The sequence below is a fragment of the Leptinotarsa decemlineata genome, unplaced genomic scaffold, assembly GCF_025532065.1.
Source record: "Leptinotarsa decemlineata unplaced genomic scaffold, Ldec_3_MD MMD2_tig00000251_RagTag_RagTag, whole genome shotgun sequence".
In the NCBI taxonomy this organism is placed as follows: domain Eukaryota; kingdom Metazoa; phylum Arthropoda; class Insecta; order Coleoptera; family Chrysomelidae; genus Leptinotarsa; species Leptinotarsa decemlineata.
This window is the reverse complement of record NW_027412547.1, coordinates 1,303,923-1,321,416: the sequence shown is the minus strand read 5'-3', so window position 1 is coordinate 1,321,416 and position 17,494 is coordinate 1,303,923. Positions and strand designations below refer to the sequence as shown.

At 37.4% G+C, this 17,494-nt stretch overlaps 1 protein-coding gene across 3 annotated transcripts in view; it reads left to right on the top strand.

The window, feature by feature from the left end:
- The window catches only part of LOC111512483 (venom serine protease), a 116,209-nt gene that overhangs the window by 92,612 nt on the left and 6,103 nt on the right, over positions 1 to 17,494 (top strand). For 2 of the 3 annotated variants that reach the window (XM_074173477.1, XM_074173478.1), the window contains exons 2-5: positions 9,255 to 9,492; positions 9,806 to 9,932; positions 12,392 to 12,513; positions 16,920 to 17,118. In XM_074173477.1, the coding sequence (XP_074029578.1) occupies positions 9,274 to 9,492; positions 9,806 to 9,932; positions 12,392 to 12,513; positions 16,920 to 17,118 (667 nt within the window). In that variant the 5' untranslated portion in view covers positions 9,255 to 9,273. Of the gene's footprint in view, positions 1 to 7,565; positions 8,419 to 9,254; positions 9,493 to 9,805; positions 9,933 to 12,391; positions 12,514 to 16,919; positions 17,119 to 17,494 lie in introns of those variants that run through there. The other variant, XM_074173480.1, reaches the window with a different exon arrangement.

The following is a 17,494-nucleotide window of genomic DNA, read 5'->3' as shown; positions in this document are numbered from 1 at the left end:
GATTGCATCTCAACGAAGGTCATTTAAAAAAATGCTCAATATATCGCCAAACCATTATAAATATACCACTTTTTCAATAAAAATAAAATAAAAACAACAATAAAAATTAATTGGCGCTCCGGGTCAACTTCATTGATTCCAGTGGCGCATTTGCTTTTTCAGCTGCAGAAAACCCACATCATCTGAAGATCTTGATCTAACAATGTCCTCTCTCTTATAAAACAAAATGTAGGATGTCTCCAGAGGTTCCAATAAATTCAATGTCTCACCAGAACACTTCGTGACACGACTATCGTCAAACTTAAACCAGTCCGTTTCTTCTTTGACCAAGGCGTAATAATGACCAAATTCAACGCCAGAACCACAGTGAACAATGACTGCATGAATATTATAATAGTGGTCTGCTAGGTTGAAATGTTCATCTATTTCAAACCTTCCAACGAGTTTCTTGCTTCCGTTAGAGGTTGAGTCTTGTTTGAAAATCATCAGTGTTATTATTAGATTGACTGGAGCCTCAGCTATACTTGTTTCCTTATAACAGTCAGTTAGTTTGGCGCATGTTTGACAATACAGTCGATCATCACCTGTTAAAAATTTCATTTTCAGATGATTTAACAATAAGCTTTGCACGGACTGGTTAATTATTAGTCGTATTAGGAAAATCTAGATGAAGTTCCAGAAATTCACATAAGTTTTCGGTACTTCTTGAACATTTACCAAAAAGTAAACCAGTGAGGATTTTTCGTTCCGCAACAATCCTCTTGTTATCCTAACGAGTATCTAGTGGACTTCAAAGACTCCAGGAAATCGGTTGGAGGGAAAGATGATACCTTCTTACGAAACTGCAGCTGCATGAACAGTTGTTTGAGTTTGATGAATAAGTAGGAAACATTCCCCTTCTCGTTCATCATTAAAACTTCGTTCTTGAAATTCTTCGTCATGAACAACACTTGTAAAATGCTATTCATGTAGCAAATGTTTCCTAAATTATCCAATCCAATTTTCTTCTCTAGATTTTCAGGACAACTATCTACTGATTCGTAAGGAAGAACATGTTTCACAGAATCTCCATAAGAACCATTTCTCAAGCTGCGATCGATCCTTCCAAGTGAAGAAGGGTTTCGTAGAGGGATCGATTCGGCTCTTGCTTCAAGAAGTTCTTCCACTGAAAGGGTACCAGTTTCATGAGGACTGCAACTCATTTTTTGGGGGCAAGAATGACCTGAGTCCACTGACCGCACAGAAAAAGAAGAAGGTGGATCAATCACTTGTGAATCAACCTTAGTAGGAGACTGATGAATATTCACATATCTCGGCTTGTTTCGAAGAGGTTTCAGTTCCGTACTGAAATTAGGGCAATGCATGATCTCATCAAAATTATGTGAAGGAGGAATAGTTCCAAGTACTGAAGCAGCATTGCCACGTTTAATAGCGATACTGATTCTTTCTATCAAAAAAGAGGTAGAACGTTGATCTTTCGTTGCTTGGCCTATTCTCCTTCCGAGTTCATGAACGAATAACAGAGATTCCGGGCCATAAACACCAAAAGTTTCAACCGCTACTGGATGAAACAGATAGTTGTTTCCAAGATTTTGGTATTTTTTCCTTTTCAATTTCTCGCCAGACAATTCTGCAGTTCCAGCAGACTTGGAACTTTCGGCTAGATGGGAAGCCGCGACCGTGTCAACGCAAGTAAAGTCCCATACCACAGGTTTACCGTATTTCCATGGTATGACAGACATACCATCTGGTCGTTTACCATCATCTCGACTGGTACCTGAGGGTTCCAGAATTGCAGGAACATCCGCTGACAACATAGCTCGCTTCAATATGTCGTTCACTTGGTGATGTCGAGATGTACGCCCTGCACTTCTCCTGCAACTCAAACCATGTGTACCTTTCTCATCAACTATATTACCGCAAACACAAGTATGAGAAACACAAATAGATGAACCCATCCTAAGTCCTACTGCTATTCTGAAAGATTCATCGTCTAATAGTGTTCCAAGAGATGCAACAGGTAAAGCATTCAGCCAAGCACCCGATTCCTTGCTCCATACAATCCGGGGTTTTCCCCGATTTTCTCAAAATTGGAGTAGTGAGCCCTATTTTCAAAAAAGGCGACCCTCCAGTATGTGTAATTTTCGACCCATAACAATTCCCACCATTATCGGGAAGGTATTTGAAAGATGTGTTTATAATAAAATGTTCTCATTTTCATCCAAATTCCGAATATTCTCAAAATATCAGCATGGTTTCTGTCAAGGGTAAGTCGACCGAAAGTGCTTCGTATAATTTTTTCAAATATATTTACGGTTCACTAGATAACATGAAATATGTGAGAGCACTTTTCTTTGATTTATCGAAGGCATTTGACATTATTGACCCGGAGATAATCGAAAGTAAATTATATTCTCTTGGTTTCCTTGCAAATTTTTTGTCATGGCTGATGCGCTCCAGAAAATATCAGTTAAAATCGGAGAGCATACATCTGAATATTATGAGATGGACCGGGGAGTTCCTCAGGGATCGATCTTGGGGCCGCTAATTTTTTTGTTATTCATAAACGATCTACCTGACTATATCAGTTCAAATTCAGTAGTTCTTTATGATGATACTACATTGGCCATTGATGCAGATGGTCCTGAAGACTTACTGCGAATATTCCTGCTCTGACGCCTGTCGGATATAATCCAACGCCGTTCGTGGTACAAGCCAGTGAGTAATTATTTTCTGATAGCCGTCAGTCTATTCAACATACTGTGTAGGTATATCCGAGACGGGCTTGAACATTTAAAATTCATTTCTTTGGATTTTTCTATAAGTAATTCGGACGAATCGTTTAAAAGTTATCACGATAAGATTAACTTGACGCTACGCAGAAAGTCATTGCGCATCGCGTCTACTGTAAGATGACAGGGGACGATGTGCGGGGGTAGAGGGGCGGTCTAAGCAATGAAGCGCAATCGCCGAGAATGCGACCGAACGCGGGCAGACGCTTGACGGCAGACGTCGTTGACGGTTGTGTTAGTTTTGCGAATGTCTTTATAGGTGACATAATTCGATTTCGAAGCTATTCTTTACTTAGTGCGGTTGGCATGTTTTTCAAAAGAAAAATATGAATCATCAACTGCTGTCTGCTCTCATATCAATGTACAGCCGAAGCTACTGAACCTAGAATCTTGAAATATGCAGGTAGGTTCTTTGTATAGCGTTAATGATGATACTCTAGGTGGCTCGGAAAGTGATTTACATTGACTACCCACAACACGAGGCTAATGACAAAGTGGTCGATGGCCCAAGAAAAAAAATAGTACAGCACAAAATGAACGTTGAGAACGGAATTTGGCAGTAGCCGTTCTTATACATCACTTAAATAATGTATTCACATGTTTACACACATGGTTACCATTTTTGAATATAATAAAAGTGTTAATAGGATACTGATTAGATAAATGCCTTTCCAGAAGGGTGTATTTTACTCAATAGCCGTAAAAGGGAGTTCTGTTTCATTCACGAAAAGATTCAGTAATCTAGAAGCGTTTTATGAAAAACCACTCTCAAATTATTTCGATGTATATACGATGTGGAATTGCATGATTTAACTCTCACATTTACATTGTGTAACAAAAAACCTTTTCACTAATGAGCTACGAAAATAGGATAGAATATTAATTTCGTACTAAAACATCTTTCTTGAGAGGAAATAACATGGTCCCTATATTGGATGTTACAGAAAAATATGTGTTGAGTTTTTTGTTATTCATAATTGCAATTACAGTATTATTTGTCAAGTGTTTGTCAAAGGTCTAGACTGAATCCAGATTTAATCCCAGATGTTTTTGCAGTTCGAGGGTTTTATGCTTTCTGTCTCTAGATGCACAGAAACTTTTAAAGAAAGGTAGTTTGGATTAAAAGTTTTTTGTTGAAAACAATTTTGTACAAAATAACTTCGGAGTAGAATACCTTCAATCTGAAGCGTTCGTCGAATACGTCATTGTCATTTTTACTTTTTGAGTAATGACGTAGTAGTTTTTGAAAGTTTGACCCATTTGTCTCTTCGTACTCTGACGTAAATTCAAGATAGGTTTTTTAAAATAATCATCCTAATATTCATATTTTTGGAACAAACAGTTTAGAATACCTTGAAAATTTGAATTTTCACTTAATATTCATGTAGTTATTGAATATTCATATTCCTCAATCATATATTGAACAACTGATTACCTTTTTCTTAAGGACAAAACACATGCACTACAGGAAAATCCTTAAGGCACTGAGCACCACCACAGTCTGTCGATATAATAATAATAATAATAATAATCCCCAAAAGCGAAGATTTGTCGACTCCTAAAAATTACATACCGATAACATGCTTGAATTCGTGTTATAAGTTGTTTTCAAGCATCTTAAATACACGAATACTCACCGCAGTTGACCGAGTGTTCGAACGGATATATGAGCAGAGAGGGTCGAAGAGAGAAGTCACTGGATGTAAAGAGAACCTGCTCATCAAGAGATGTGTAACGCAGGACCCGATACAATATAAGCGTAACCTCTCTATGGCCTGGATCGATTACCGTAAGGCATTTGATACAATTTCGCATGAGCTCATCTTGCATTTGCTCAGATGCCTTGCGGTACCCCACAAAATAGTGAGATGCATTGAACAACTGATACCACTTTGGCGAACTCGCTCCACCATTACATCTGGTCAAGCAAGAGTCCAAACAGGTTAGGTCACTTTCATAAGGCGTGTATTTTAGGGTGATTTTCTCAGTCCCCTTCTCTTCTGCATCTCACTATTGCCATTATCCGTTGCTCTCAAAAATACTCGAGGGTATAACTGTGTCACCCCCGGAAACCGGAGGCACAAGGTCACCCATCTGTTTTATATGGATGATCTTAAACTTTATGCCTCTGCAGGGAAGGATCTCCATCAGTCCTTGAGGGTGGTGGAAGAGTACACGCATGCTATCGGTATAAAATTCGGGATAGACAAACGTGCAATGGTCCATCTCAAAAGAGGACTACGGGGACTACGGAGAGGATGTGCAGCTCGTAGATGGAAACATCCTACACCATCTGGATGCCAGAGAGACATATACTTACGTCGGGGTGGAACAACGCCACTTACAAGAGGTAACAGCAGTGAAGAACTCTCTCCGCGGCAAGTATCAGCACAAACTTCGGCAGATCTGGTCATCGGAAATGTCGGGGAAGAACAAAGTTGCTGCAACAAATGTGCTTGCCGTTCCAATCTTACTCTACTCGTTTGGAGTAGTGAAGTGGACTCGGGAGGAGCTGTATCAACTCGACGTAAAGACCCAAAAAATGATGCATCTCTATCGGAGTTTGCATCCCAAATCGCCCGTTCCACGGTTGTACTTCCCCCGACAACAGGGAGGCCGTAGACTTTTGAGTAAGGAGTCTCTACATGACAGAATGGTACTGGATACAGCCTGTAAAGTCGTCAGGAGTTCGGATCCCCTTCCCTGCATGGTCCGTGACCATGAGAGAGCAGGAATTGGAGCATTTTTCTTCAGGGCAGCGGCCCGAGCAGCTGATGAACTCGGTATAGTTTTCGAAACTCAATGAGGTGACCACAATTCCGTCATCGAATTGGAACCCGTTCAGCAAAAAGCTCATATAAAAGCCGCAGAGATCACCTTACTTCTGCGGAAACACAAGGATAAGCCAATGCATGGGGTCTTCTTCAATGACATTGAAGACCTTGGCTTATCAAAGCGCCTGACGTTCGCTTTCCTCAGGTCGCGTGGGCTGAAGTCGGAAACTGAGGGGTCCGTCATGGCCTGCCAGGATGGTGTCTTCAACACCTCAGTCTACCGCAGTCGCGTGATGGGTATAGAGGTTTCTGACACATGGTGCAGGGCCTGCCGCGAGGCACCCGAGACCCTAATGTACTTGCTATCAGCATGTCCAGCATATGCGGTCTCGGCCTATATCCATCGACATAACGCGGCCCTAAGAGTGCTATATTACCATCTAAGACACTCTTAGGGTATTGACGAGACACCGGTGTTGCCCTCAGGCTCATACAAGCTAATAAGCATGATGTAGTCCTTCTCGACCATCAGAGCAACACGATATTTGTCGTGGAGTTTTCAGCTCCTGGCGAGACAAATATCGTCAGGAAAGAGGAGGACAAACGTATAAAATATCGAGATTTTCTCTTCGATCTCCGCAGACTCTATCCAGATCACTCTGTCAAGATGGTCGTTCTGATTATTGGAGTCCTTGGTGAAATGATGCCCTTTCTACTCTCGACTCTTAAAATCATACCGGCTTGCCACACTAAGGCAGAAATATTTGTATCTTGGCGAAGTTTATCTTACGCTATTCCACCACTCAACCGCTCTTGATGGAATCGAATGTGCCAAGTCACTTGACCACTTCTCGTGAAAGTATCTATAGAAGATAGAGAAAGAGATAAATTTTCAACCCTTCTTCGATGTTCCAGACTATCAAGGTTGCAAGTGATGTTCGCGTCTCCAATCAGCCGGATGGCTCTTTTCTGGATAGAATCTAGCAGCTTCAGATTATGTTTGGGGAAAGAGCTCCGTACACGAGCTCCTCCAAAGAAGGTCTGATTTAAGCTCTATAAAGCATCAAAAGTTGCTGAGGTCGGTAGTTTTCTGGTTCGGAACAGTGTTTCAAGCTTTTGAGAAGCAAGCTTTGCAGTTCCAGCGACATGATTGTGCCAAGACATATTGGTGTCCATTTTAAACCCCAACAAACTTATCGAAGAAGGAAGCGGAATTGTCTGTCCTGATGTTAGTGTATCCAGTTCGGCGACAGTTATCTCTAGATTCCTCCTGGAATCAAAATGGAATAACGAGAGAAGTGTGCTGTCGTTAACCAAGCAGTATATTGGATGCTTGGTTTTTTCCTTACAAGTCGTTGATATGCAATGAAAAGAGGGTTTGAGCCAATATGGATCCCTGGGGAACACCACCGTTGATGGTGAAAGCATTAGAGAGATATCCGTCGATGGCCACTTGTAGGAAACGTTCTTTCAGGAAGCTGAAGAGCCATACGTTGCGTTATTCCAAATATGGATGACATAAGATGGAAGGTCACCTGTTGGTCTTTGTTTCCGAAAGCTATATTGGTGATTGCTCAAGATAATAAAGCTTTCCAAATATTTAAGGACATGGTGGTTTACGACTTTCGCCATGAGTTTCAATATCACTGATAACAATGCGAATAGTTGTATATATTGCCAGATTCTTCGACAAAAACCAGATTCAAAAATATTATTGCTTGAGAGTCATGTTCATACTAGGCCTTGACTATCTAATTTTGGATTTTTCATGATTTTCATTTTTTATATATTTCTCAACGCAGAGTATGTTGTAGTTACTACAAAATCATCTGGTTGATAGATACACAACTCCCGATAAGTTACCATTATTCAAAATCGATTTAAAACTTTTAATTAGAAAAATATTTCATGGAGATTTAAATGTTTTCAAATTATATTTACTACTGACTGCTTTTTGTACTCATGTATCTATTTATTCATTTGAAAATTTTTTGCCAAAAAAATTATCCTATCAAATTTGTCTATTTCTAGTCATGTGTGTCGAAATAACCAATGAAACCATCATTACACTGATAACTACCCATGGATAGTTTTCACGGGTAGTTATCACTTATGTCATGACATTGCTAAGCAACCAACACAATAAAGTTGTTTGACATTTCAGTAATTCAATTTATTTCGAAAATGTCACTTCCTCGCTTTGGTGTTCAAAATGATGCGGCAATTGACAAAATCATTGAAGAAAATACACCAAAAAATACTGTTAATAGTAAAAAATACACTTGGAAAATATTTATGGAGTTTTGTGACGCCAGAAAATATGAATTGGATGGAAATCGTACTCTCGAAGAGCTTGCATTAATACTCAAGGATTGGGCGATTAATATGAGAAAAAAGGATGGCACAGAGTTTAAGGAGGCTACTGTTAAAACCGTATGGAATATAACAAGCAAATTATTACAAGAAAAGTATTACAAGGAGTATAATATCATGCTAGACCCCTTTAAAAGTGTTGCATTCAAACAAGCACGGAATGCACGCGACGCAGCACGAAGAAATTTACAAACAGATCCCACTAAACGCAAAACAAGCTCAGTACCATTAACTTCAAATGAAATGAGTAAAATTATAAACTTTTGGGATGAAAATACCCCTATAGGACTCCTACGCAAATTTTATCACATAGCAGCGGTGGAATTGGCTTGGAGAGGTGGTGAAGGTGCTGCTTGCTTAGTTGATTATTTTCATATCGAAAAGGACAACAATGGATCTCCAACTAATAGGATAGAATATAATCCAATTTTCAGTAAAACCTGCCAAGGGGGTTCAAAGAACTGCGCCTCTAGCAAATGGTTAGTTCAAAATAGTGATAACAATGCTTGTCCTGTCAGATTATTCATTAAATTATTATCAAAACGAGGCACAAATATCAAGACAAATAGACTATTTTTAAGGCCAAATCGTCACTGGAAGACAGGAAGCGATAACTGGTATGACAATATGCCTCTGGGTAGAAATATAATCAACGGATGGACGAAATCTTCTGCTGAAGCAATTGGCTTGGATACGAAACAGAGGAAAATAACCAATCACTCTAATAGAGCAACTGCAGTCAGTCAACTAGCTAAGAGTGGAGTTCAAGAACAGCAATTGTTGAAAATTACTGGGCACAATAATGGAAATTCCATAAAACCTTATTTGAATATTGATCAGGAACATCATAACCAAATAATCAATAGTATGCGTGGAAACACCTATGCAGTAACCGAGGCAAATACAGCAAGATCAACGGAATATCATTATACGAATTGTTCTTTTAATAACTGTGTGTTCAATAAATAATTTTGTTCGAATTGCAAAAAATTTTCTCACCGAATATCCCTCGAACATTGATAAATAACTCATAATTTTATCACAACTTCCTCAAGCACGTTATTTTAGGTAACATCCCTCCTCCTTCGGCGTCGGGATGTTACCAAATAACGTGCTTTCGAAAACTGTGATAAAATTATTTCGTTAGTTATCAATGTCCTTGGGATATTATAGCTGATAATTTCAGCTTTAGAATCAATCAGAATCAATCATTGTTGAACTAATTTACTGAAATTCTGTACTGCTTTGTGTGAGCCAAAATTTCTTTCAGGATGATCAGCACATTATATTATCAATCATTTTTCTATTCTTACAGAATTTTCTAATTTCTCGTCATGGCATTATCGGGTCTCTACAATTTCTTCATGCCTGTCTCAGTGATAGCTAATACGAGTTGTGAGTTTCGTCAAAATCTACTAATGGGCCAGGAATACTATATCTATAACAACGAATACCCTGGAAATTATTCGCCTTCAACAATCTGTACGTGGATTGGAAGAAGTCCTTCAGGAACCAGAATTGTAATTGCTTGCGACGATATCGCTTTACCCAGCGTAAGTATACTTTTTCAAAATGATTCCGCCTAGTGCCAATACAGTGTGAACGTTAGAAAAGTATAATTTTTACTCCTTTTTAATTGAAATAATTAACAAAAAAATTAAAGAAATATGGCATAAAAGCGAAAGTACTTAATTGGATCAGTAACTACCTTACAGGAAGGAAGCAAGTAACCAAAATTAATGAGTATGTTTCAACAGCAATAAACGTTGACCATGGGGTTACACAGGGAAGTATTCTGGGGCCACTGCTATTCTTAATCTACATTAGTGATATCAACAAATGTAATGAATGAATGTTTGATTTCAGACAAAGAATTGTGTAGGTGACAAGCTGTCCATATCACTAAGTGGAGATGAAAGTTTTAAAGATTCGAGAAATTACTGTGGAATCGGTTCGGTAAGCTTAGTGACGACTGGAAATTCTCTTGCTGTAGGTAAGATATAGTCCAAATTATTTCATAGAAGGAATATAGAGATGTCTATATTTGAATTGCAGTAAAACACTTGTGTTTTAAAAAATAAGATTTTTCCATTAGGAATAGTTCTGTGTAAAAACTTTCTAACGGAACAGTCTCATTTTGTTTTCACCCAAGAGTTTCTCTCCAATTGAAAACTACCATTACTACTACTCCATTACCCCCATACCTCTATTACTTTCCCTTTCTACAAGTTTTCCTGCCTTTTCTGCTATTTTTCTCACGTGAGCTGTCAACATGAAAATAGGAGCTCATGTTAGAAAAATAGCAGAAAAGACAGAGAAAGCCATGAGCAACATAAGTAGGATAATGCACAACGTTAGGGGTTCTCGAAAGAATACATACTCTGCTGAGTCGCCCAGTCCATCGTGCTCAATGACACAAAAATTTGGAAAAGAGCCATGGGAAAAAAGGTACATAGAAATACATTACTAAGTGCCCAAAAAAAAAGCAGCCCTAAAAATAGCATGTGCATATATAACAGCATCAACCAAAGCTGTGCTGATGATTGCAAGAACTCTCCAATGGATCTGCTGGTGGAAGAGAGAACAAAGCTACAAAACAATGCATCAAAGGGTTAGTAAATAACTAAATGAAAAATGATGAAGTACTGAAGATGAAAGGAGGGCCCTGAATCATCACTATAGTCTGCTATTCCAAAGTAATGCCTGAGGTTGGTTTCCGAGTAGCCAGCTTGACTCAGTGGTTCTTTAGTCAGTAAGAATTCGAGACTATCTGGTGACAGAGCGACCAGGTCTCTTTTAAATATTTTTCCACTGCTTGAAAACTACTACTACCACTACTACTACTAAAATTGGTGACCACATGCGGGCTGGGTAGAAACTATGAAAAAGTCAGAATTTGTCGTTCTCAAAATGAGAACGATGTGACTTCGAAAGAACCTCAAAACACTGTGAAGAAACGTCATATTTGAGGTAGTAGAAAGGAGTTACATCTAATGAGAATAGTAAAGGGTAATGTAGTAGTGGAAAACTTGGATATTACGATGAACATCATGGAAAAACAGCATCTGGAGATCTGATGCTTTCATTAGAGGACTGAAAAACACCAGACTTTTTGGGTGAGGAGATCATGGAATTGAAGGAACCAAAGTTGGTCAAAAACAAGGCGGCAAGACTTTACACGTCACAGATTCAGTGCAACATTCATAGGTGAAGAAGTTGCAGCAACTTCAAGAAAGGCGGCCAATACAAGGAACCTCTCAGAAATTGTAATGGGGACCCTGGGACCTTTAGTAATGGGAGCCAAGCCGGTACAGTATTTGTTCTGAGATGTTGAAGATGTCTAGCTACTGGACATAAGTAGAATGCTGAAATCTTGAATTGTTTAGGACCAGATCGATCGGAGGGCTGCTTCAACTGTAGAAAAAAAGGAAAGAAGTCGAGAGATTGTAACGAAATGAAAAATGACGACCACCGGATCGACTCACTTCATTAGATGCTTAATTTACAGAAGAGTATTAGATAAAAAGAAGAAGGAACGTAAGAACTAATAGTTATGCTGATGTCAAAAAAAAATCAAGAGTACTCCAGTCGATTTTGTACGAGATACTAGCCTGTGGCAGAGCCATTTTCACTTCACGAAGAAAGAACAAGCATTTTGTTATAGTAGGTGCACAAATAGATGAATTTTTTTCTTATTAGTCAATGAGCTATGCTGAAAGACAGGCAGTAAACAAATCTAAAGAAATAAACTTTTAATGTTCAATCCAGTCTCCGATATACCTATACAGTAGGATGAATGGACTGACGACTATCAGAAAACAACTACACCCCTGGCTAATACCACGGCCGACAGGCATCAGTGCAGGAATCTTCACAGAAAGTTTTCTGTATATGCAATTGGCAACACAACTGAAAGAGTCGATCCTCAATTTTGGAACGGACACTTGCAGACCGTTTTTGGGCTCCTTAGCCACTCTTCAGTGCAAGATAGGACAATGAAACTACTACAACTACAACTACCACTACCACCATCACATTCTGAACTGTTGGTGATGGATTGAAAAACTATTGTCAAAATTATAAAATACAGCTGAGTTCTGTGTTAGTATTTTATCTTTAGCGATAATCTTACCAAACACTTCTATCTTCAATACGTACATGATAAAGTTATTTTGCAATCATTTAGGAAAGAGCGCTTTGAGAGAAACAATAATTTTTGATAATAATATATTCAATCTGATCAATATAACACGAATTTGAATTTTTAAGAGTTGTTAGAAATAGTTTTGAACATTCTTCTTGTACTCAGTTATCTCTGCCATCTTTTGTTGTTGTTACCACAGATATGTTAAACTTCTATTCATGAAGATATTTTTGTGGAATCGGTCTGTGTTCAATTATGAACTTTACCGTCCTTTTGTTCAAATCTACAACATATTATGATTAAAACAGGTCTGTTCACAACGGCTACATCTCCCACTGGCAGATTCATATGTTCCCTAGCAGCAATTAAAGATTCCGATTCTTCAACACCCCCAACACCGAGAGAATGTGATTGTGGACTACAACAAGGAGTAAGATAACTTTTCTGAAAACCATAAACTATCATACAGTAACGGACTTTTGGAAAAACACTTTTTTGTCAAAATTTAAGCTTAAGGTACTGTATTTATTCTTTTTCGGCTTTGTATACCTTGTTTGTTGTGGATAAGTTTTTCATCATTTCGTCAACATTTCGTCAACAACAACTTCAGTACTATTGTTCAAATTGAAAGGGTTATATTTTTAGGAGTGACAAATTTTTGGGAAGAAAGTTTTTGGCTTTCTACTACGCCATCTTTTTACAAAAAATGTGTGAATCTTTCAAAAGAAGCAAGGAAGCAATCAACTTTCAAAGAAGTAACTCTATACATATATGTATAGATCATGCAAAGAAGTAACTTTCAGACACAAACTGGAAGATAACATTCTCCTGAAACATATACTTTAATGTCTACCAGTGAGGATGACAGTGTTCCATGTAAGTGAAAATTTTTACTTTCATTTAGTATATTGTGTACAAATCCTGTGAATGATATCTGATTTGATTCCATAACGAATGTTTGGAATACGAAGTGAGTAGAGAAAAGTGTTTTTTGTATAATTCAGTGTTCATAAAAATATATTTGTTTCGAAAGAATTTTTCTTTCATAGAATTCTATGTTTATATGAAAGTAGCTTTTTCAGGAGAGTTTTTTTCTTCCAGTTTGTGTCTGAAAGTTACTTCTTGGCATGATCTACACATCTATATATACAGGGTGTCCCTGGACTTCCTCTTTTCCTCTCGGGAATGTATAGATGGGGTCAAAATATCACCAGTACTTCATATAACTTTTTTTCCTAAAAGTCTTCGTAACCAAGTTACGGGCCCTCGAAGTTACAAAATGAAAAATGTTTTTCTTTGATAACTTTTCAAGTGAATATTCAAAATCATCCAAATTTTGGTAATTGACTAAACAAATGAATTCCGTCGATGAGCTTTCATGCAGGAGTCAGTTGTTTTGCTACAAAGTCAGGAACGGACTACCCCCGATGGTCCACACCCCAAAACTTTGAAATGACAGATATTTTTCAATATTTTTCAACAAAATAAGGTTACTTGGACAATTTTATGAATAAAAGTACTCGTGTGGAAAGTCGATTGGAGCAACGAGTCTTGATAAAAATGTAGTTCTACTCGACGACATCAAACCCGCTCGTCCACCATTATTTGAAATGAATAATTTATCAAAGCAGAAATAATAATGATAACGTTAATTCAACAACATTTATAACAGGAATAATATAAAGTATGCTAAAATGAAGTCGTAAACAAAAAGTACAGTACCTATATGGAAGTTTAAGTCACAATTGTGATAGCATATATTTTTTCAAAAGAAATATCAAGTTCTGTAGATTCGTGGTGTTTTTAAACTAACAAGCTACTCTACTATGAAATATCGAATTCATTCCATATTTTGTATGTACATAATACGTGTGGAATAATCACGTTTCGTGTTGATCAGTTATCTGAATCTCATGAAACTCAACATTCGAATGTTTCAAATTCTTCTTCACAGCTAAACTGTTGAGGAGTTTCACTGATAATTATAATTTTATGGGAGAATCTAAATTTAGCTGAAAAAACGCACATCGGAAAAAATATTTACTATACTAATAAAAAGCAAACGAATGAACTACAAAAACGGCTGCACATGATCAGGTGAAAAATATCCAGGGAATAATTATGTTCCATTTCTTTCACAGATGTTGACAAAAAAACCTTTTAGAAAGTTTTGATAAAAAATGAGAAACTGGAATGCGATTTTGTTTTGTTGAGTGGTGCGTTGTCATATGACTATCATTGTATTGTCAATATTCTATAGGATATTTTGAATTTTTTTGATATGGCCGAACAGTTTACATTCAATGAATATGCAGATATGCATGTATTTTATGGACGAGCATTTTGTAATGCTGCACTGATGAAGCAGGTTTCAGTAGAGATGGAGTTATCAACTCTCATAATCTCCATATATGGGCCGAAGAAAATCCCCATGGGATATTGCAAACCAAACACCAACGGAAATTCAACGTGAATGTTTGGGCTGGTATCATAGGAAACCATCTTATAGGACCATTCGTTCTACAGGACCGATTGAATGGAGAACGTAATTTGGAGTTCATTCAGAACGATTTGAATGAACTTTTGGAACATGTTCCATTGCAAACCCGAAGAGATATGTGGTTTATACATGATGGCGCTCCTCCTCATTTTAGTTTGATTGTGCGTGACCATCTGAACCACATTTTCCACAATAGATGGATTGGTAGAGGTGGGCCATATTCATGGCCATCGCGGTCTCCGGATTTAAATCCATTGGATTTCTTTCTGTGGGGGCATCTAAAAAGCCTTGTTTACGCTACACCTATTCATACAAGAGATGCATTGTTGAATAGAGTAACATTACATTGTGAAGCCATACGAAACGACCCTGGAATGCTATTTCAAGTACAGAGAGGGTGTCTTCGCAGACTAAGAAAATGTATAGAGAGAGAAGGTGGTCATATCGAGCAGTTTCTGTAGCGTATTTTTCATTTCTGTTTGCTTTTGAGGATCTTGAGTTTCGTTAGTTAAACGTGTTTGCATTATAAAAATTCGTTATGAACATTTTACCTATCATTTCCATTTTCCTTAAAAACTAATATTTTCGAATAATGGTAGACATCTCAGGATAAATGTTGTTGAATTAACGTTATCATTATTATTTCTGCTTTGATAATTATTCATTTCAAATAATGGTGGACGAGCGGGTTTGATGTCGTCGAGTGAAACTACATTTTTATCAAGACTCGTTGCTCCGATCGACTTTCCACACGAGTACTTTTATTCATAAAATTGTCCAAGTAACCTTAATTTGTTGAAAAATATTGAAAAATATCTGTCATTTCAAAGTTTTCGGGTGTGGACCATCGGGGGTAGTCCGTTCCTGACTTTGTAGCAAAACAACTGACTCCTGCATGAAAGCTCATCGAAGGAATTCATTTGTTTAGTCAATTACCAAAATTTGGATGATTTTGAATATTCACTTGAAAAGTTATCAAAGAAAAACATTTTTCATTTTGTAACTTCGAGGGCCCGTTACTTGGTAACGAAGGATTTTAGGAAAAAAAGTTATATGAAGTACTGATGATATTTTGACCCCATCTATACATTCCCGAGAGGAAAAGAGGAAGTCCAGGGACACCCTGTAGAGTTACATCTTATGATATTTATTTCTTTCTTCCTTTCTTTGGAAAATTCCCACATTTTTTGTACCAAGATGGAGTAGTAGAAAGCCAAAAACTTTGTTTTCCAAATATAACAATTGATTTTGTTTTTCCTGAAATCTTATTTATCAATGTTTGGAGTTATTTTGAGTGGATAATGTCACAGATTTGAATTCTCCAAGGAAAAAAATGAATAGTGAAGATATATACACGGTCTTCTATGACGAGCGTTCGTTAGGAATATATGAAGAACGATTCAAAATGAAAACTTGAAATTTTGTGATAGTGGGTTTTAGAAAATGGTCTTCTCAACTAAAATATTTTCAACTTGCGGTCTCTTTCCGTTATACCGGAAGTTGAGGGCAACTTCCTTATTTTAAATGGAACACGCTGTGTTTTATTATATTTTTGAATTTCTCAGCACATTTTAGGCCCACTTTGTGGTCCTATTGCCTATACCTGAATTTGTTAGTTTTTGAGATATTATTTTTTTCTGAAAAATTTGACAGTTACAACACCACACCGAAAAAATCATAACTCATAGACAGAAACAGTTGAAAATGTTGAATTTCACAGAATCACACCTAAGCATCAACTCATGAACAGGTTCATCGAATTTTCGAAAATAATTTACAGGGTGGTCGAAATTTCCACCTAAAACATAACATCGGGAAAACTGATGAAACACGATGTTTTCAATTGGAAACCATACACTATTCACTATACACTATACACTACTAGACAAGCTAATGGCACCTGTTTCTTATTTTTAGTGTTTTTTACGAAACATGCAAAGTATATATTTTTTGTAGAGAATTTTATGGTCTACAATTTTTATTTGAAGTTATTTTATGATAAAACTTGCCGTTTTCCTGAAAATCGCGAAAAAACAATTTTTTTTCGAGATTTTTGACCTTTGACCTCGAATACATTTTTTCCAGGCATCGCAATCATTCGGAATTTCAAAATCTTATTTTGAACTATGTTTTGAACAATTACACGCATTTGCAGCTTATTATAAATGTATGTGCCTTCACTCTCATTTTTTAGTCTAATTTGACCGGACTATTTATAAAAATTGCACAATTCAAAACGTATTTCTTTAAAAATATTGAATATTCACCTTCGAATTTTTCAGTGTTGCACCTCTATAGTATGCATTGTTTCGACATTGACATATTTTTTTCCACAGACTAGAATTGTGGGAGGAGTGGAAACCATGGTCAACGAATTTCCATCCATGGCTGCACTGGTGAATACGGTGACACGAAGCGTCTTTTGTGGCGGCAGCATAATTTCCAAACGATACGTGCTCACAGCTGCTCATTGTCTTCCTTTAGTAAAATTAGAGGATCTTGGAATTCTCGTTGGTGATCACAATATTTCTGCAAGTAAGTCGATTTTTGGTGCTGAATATTATAGTGGGTCGTCTAGACGCATAGCAATTGGATTTTTTGAGGACATAACACAAGCAAATGCAATTCTTGGAATCGCTGTTCGCGTTTGGTGGCTTGATTTTCGTGAGGCTGCAACGGATAGTGTTTCTGAATCTGGAGCAGATTCTGATGTTGTACTTGGATCCAATTATTCGTATCTTTCCCTAGGGAAAGATACGATAATCTAGGGATGTGCAAGCACTGGTTGTGACGGTTTCTCTTCCTTTCGGGGCTCCTGCTGTCTTTTAGCCAAAGTCTTTTCTACCATCGCTTTGGAGTAGCCATTCCGTTGAAGATCATTTTTGATGATGTCTAGTTCCTTCTCGAGACC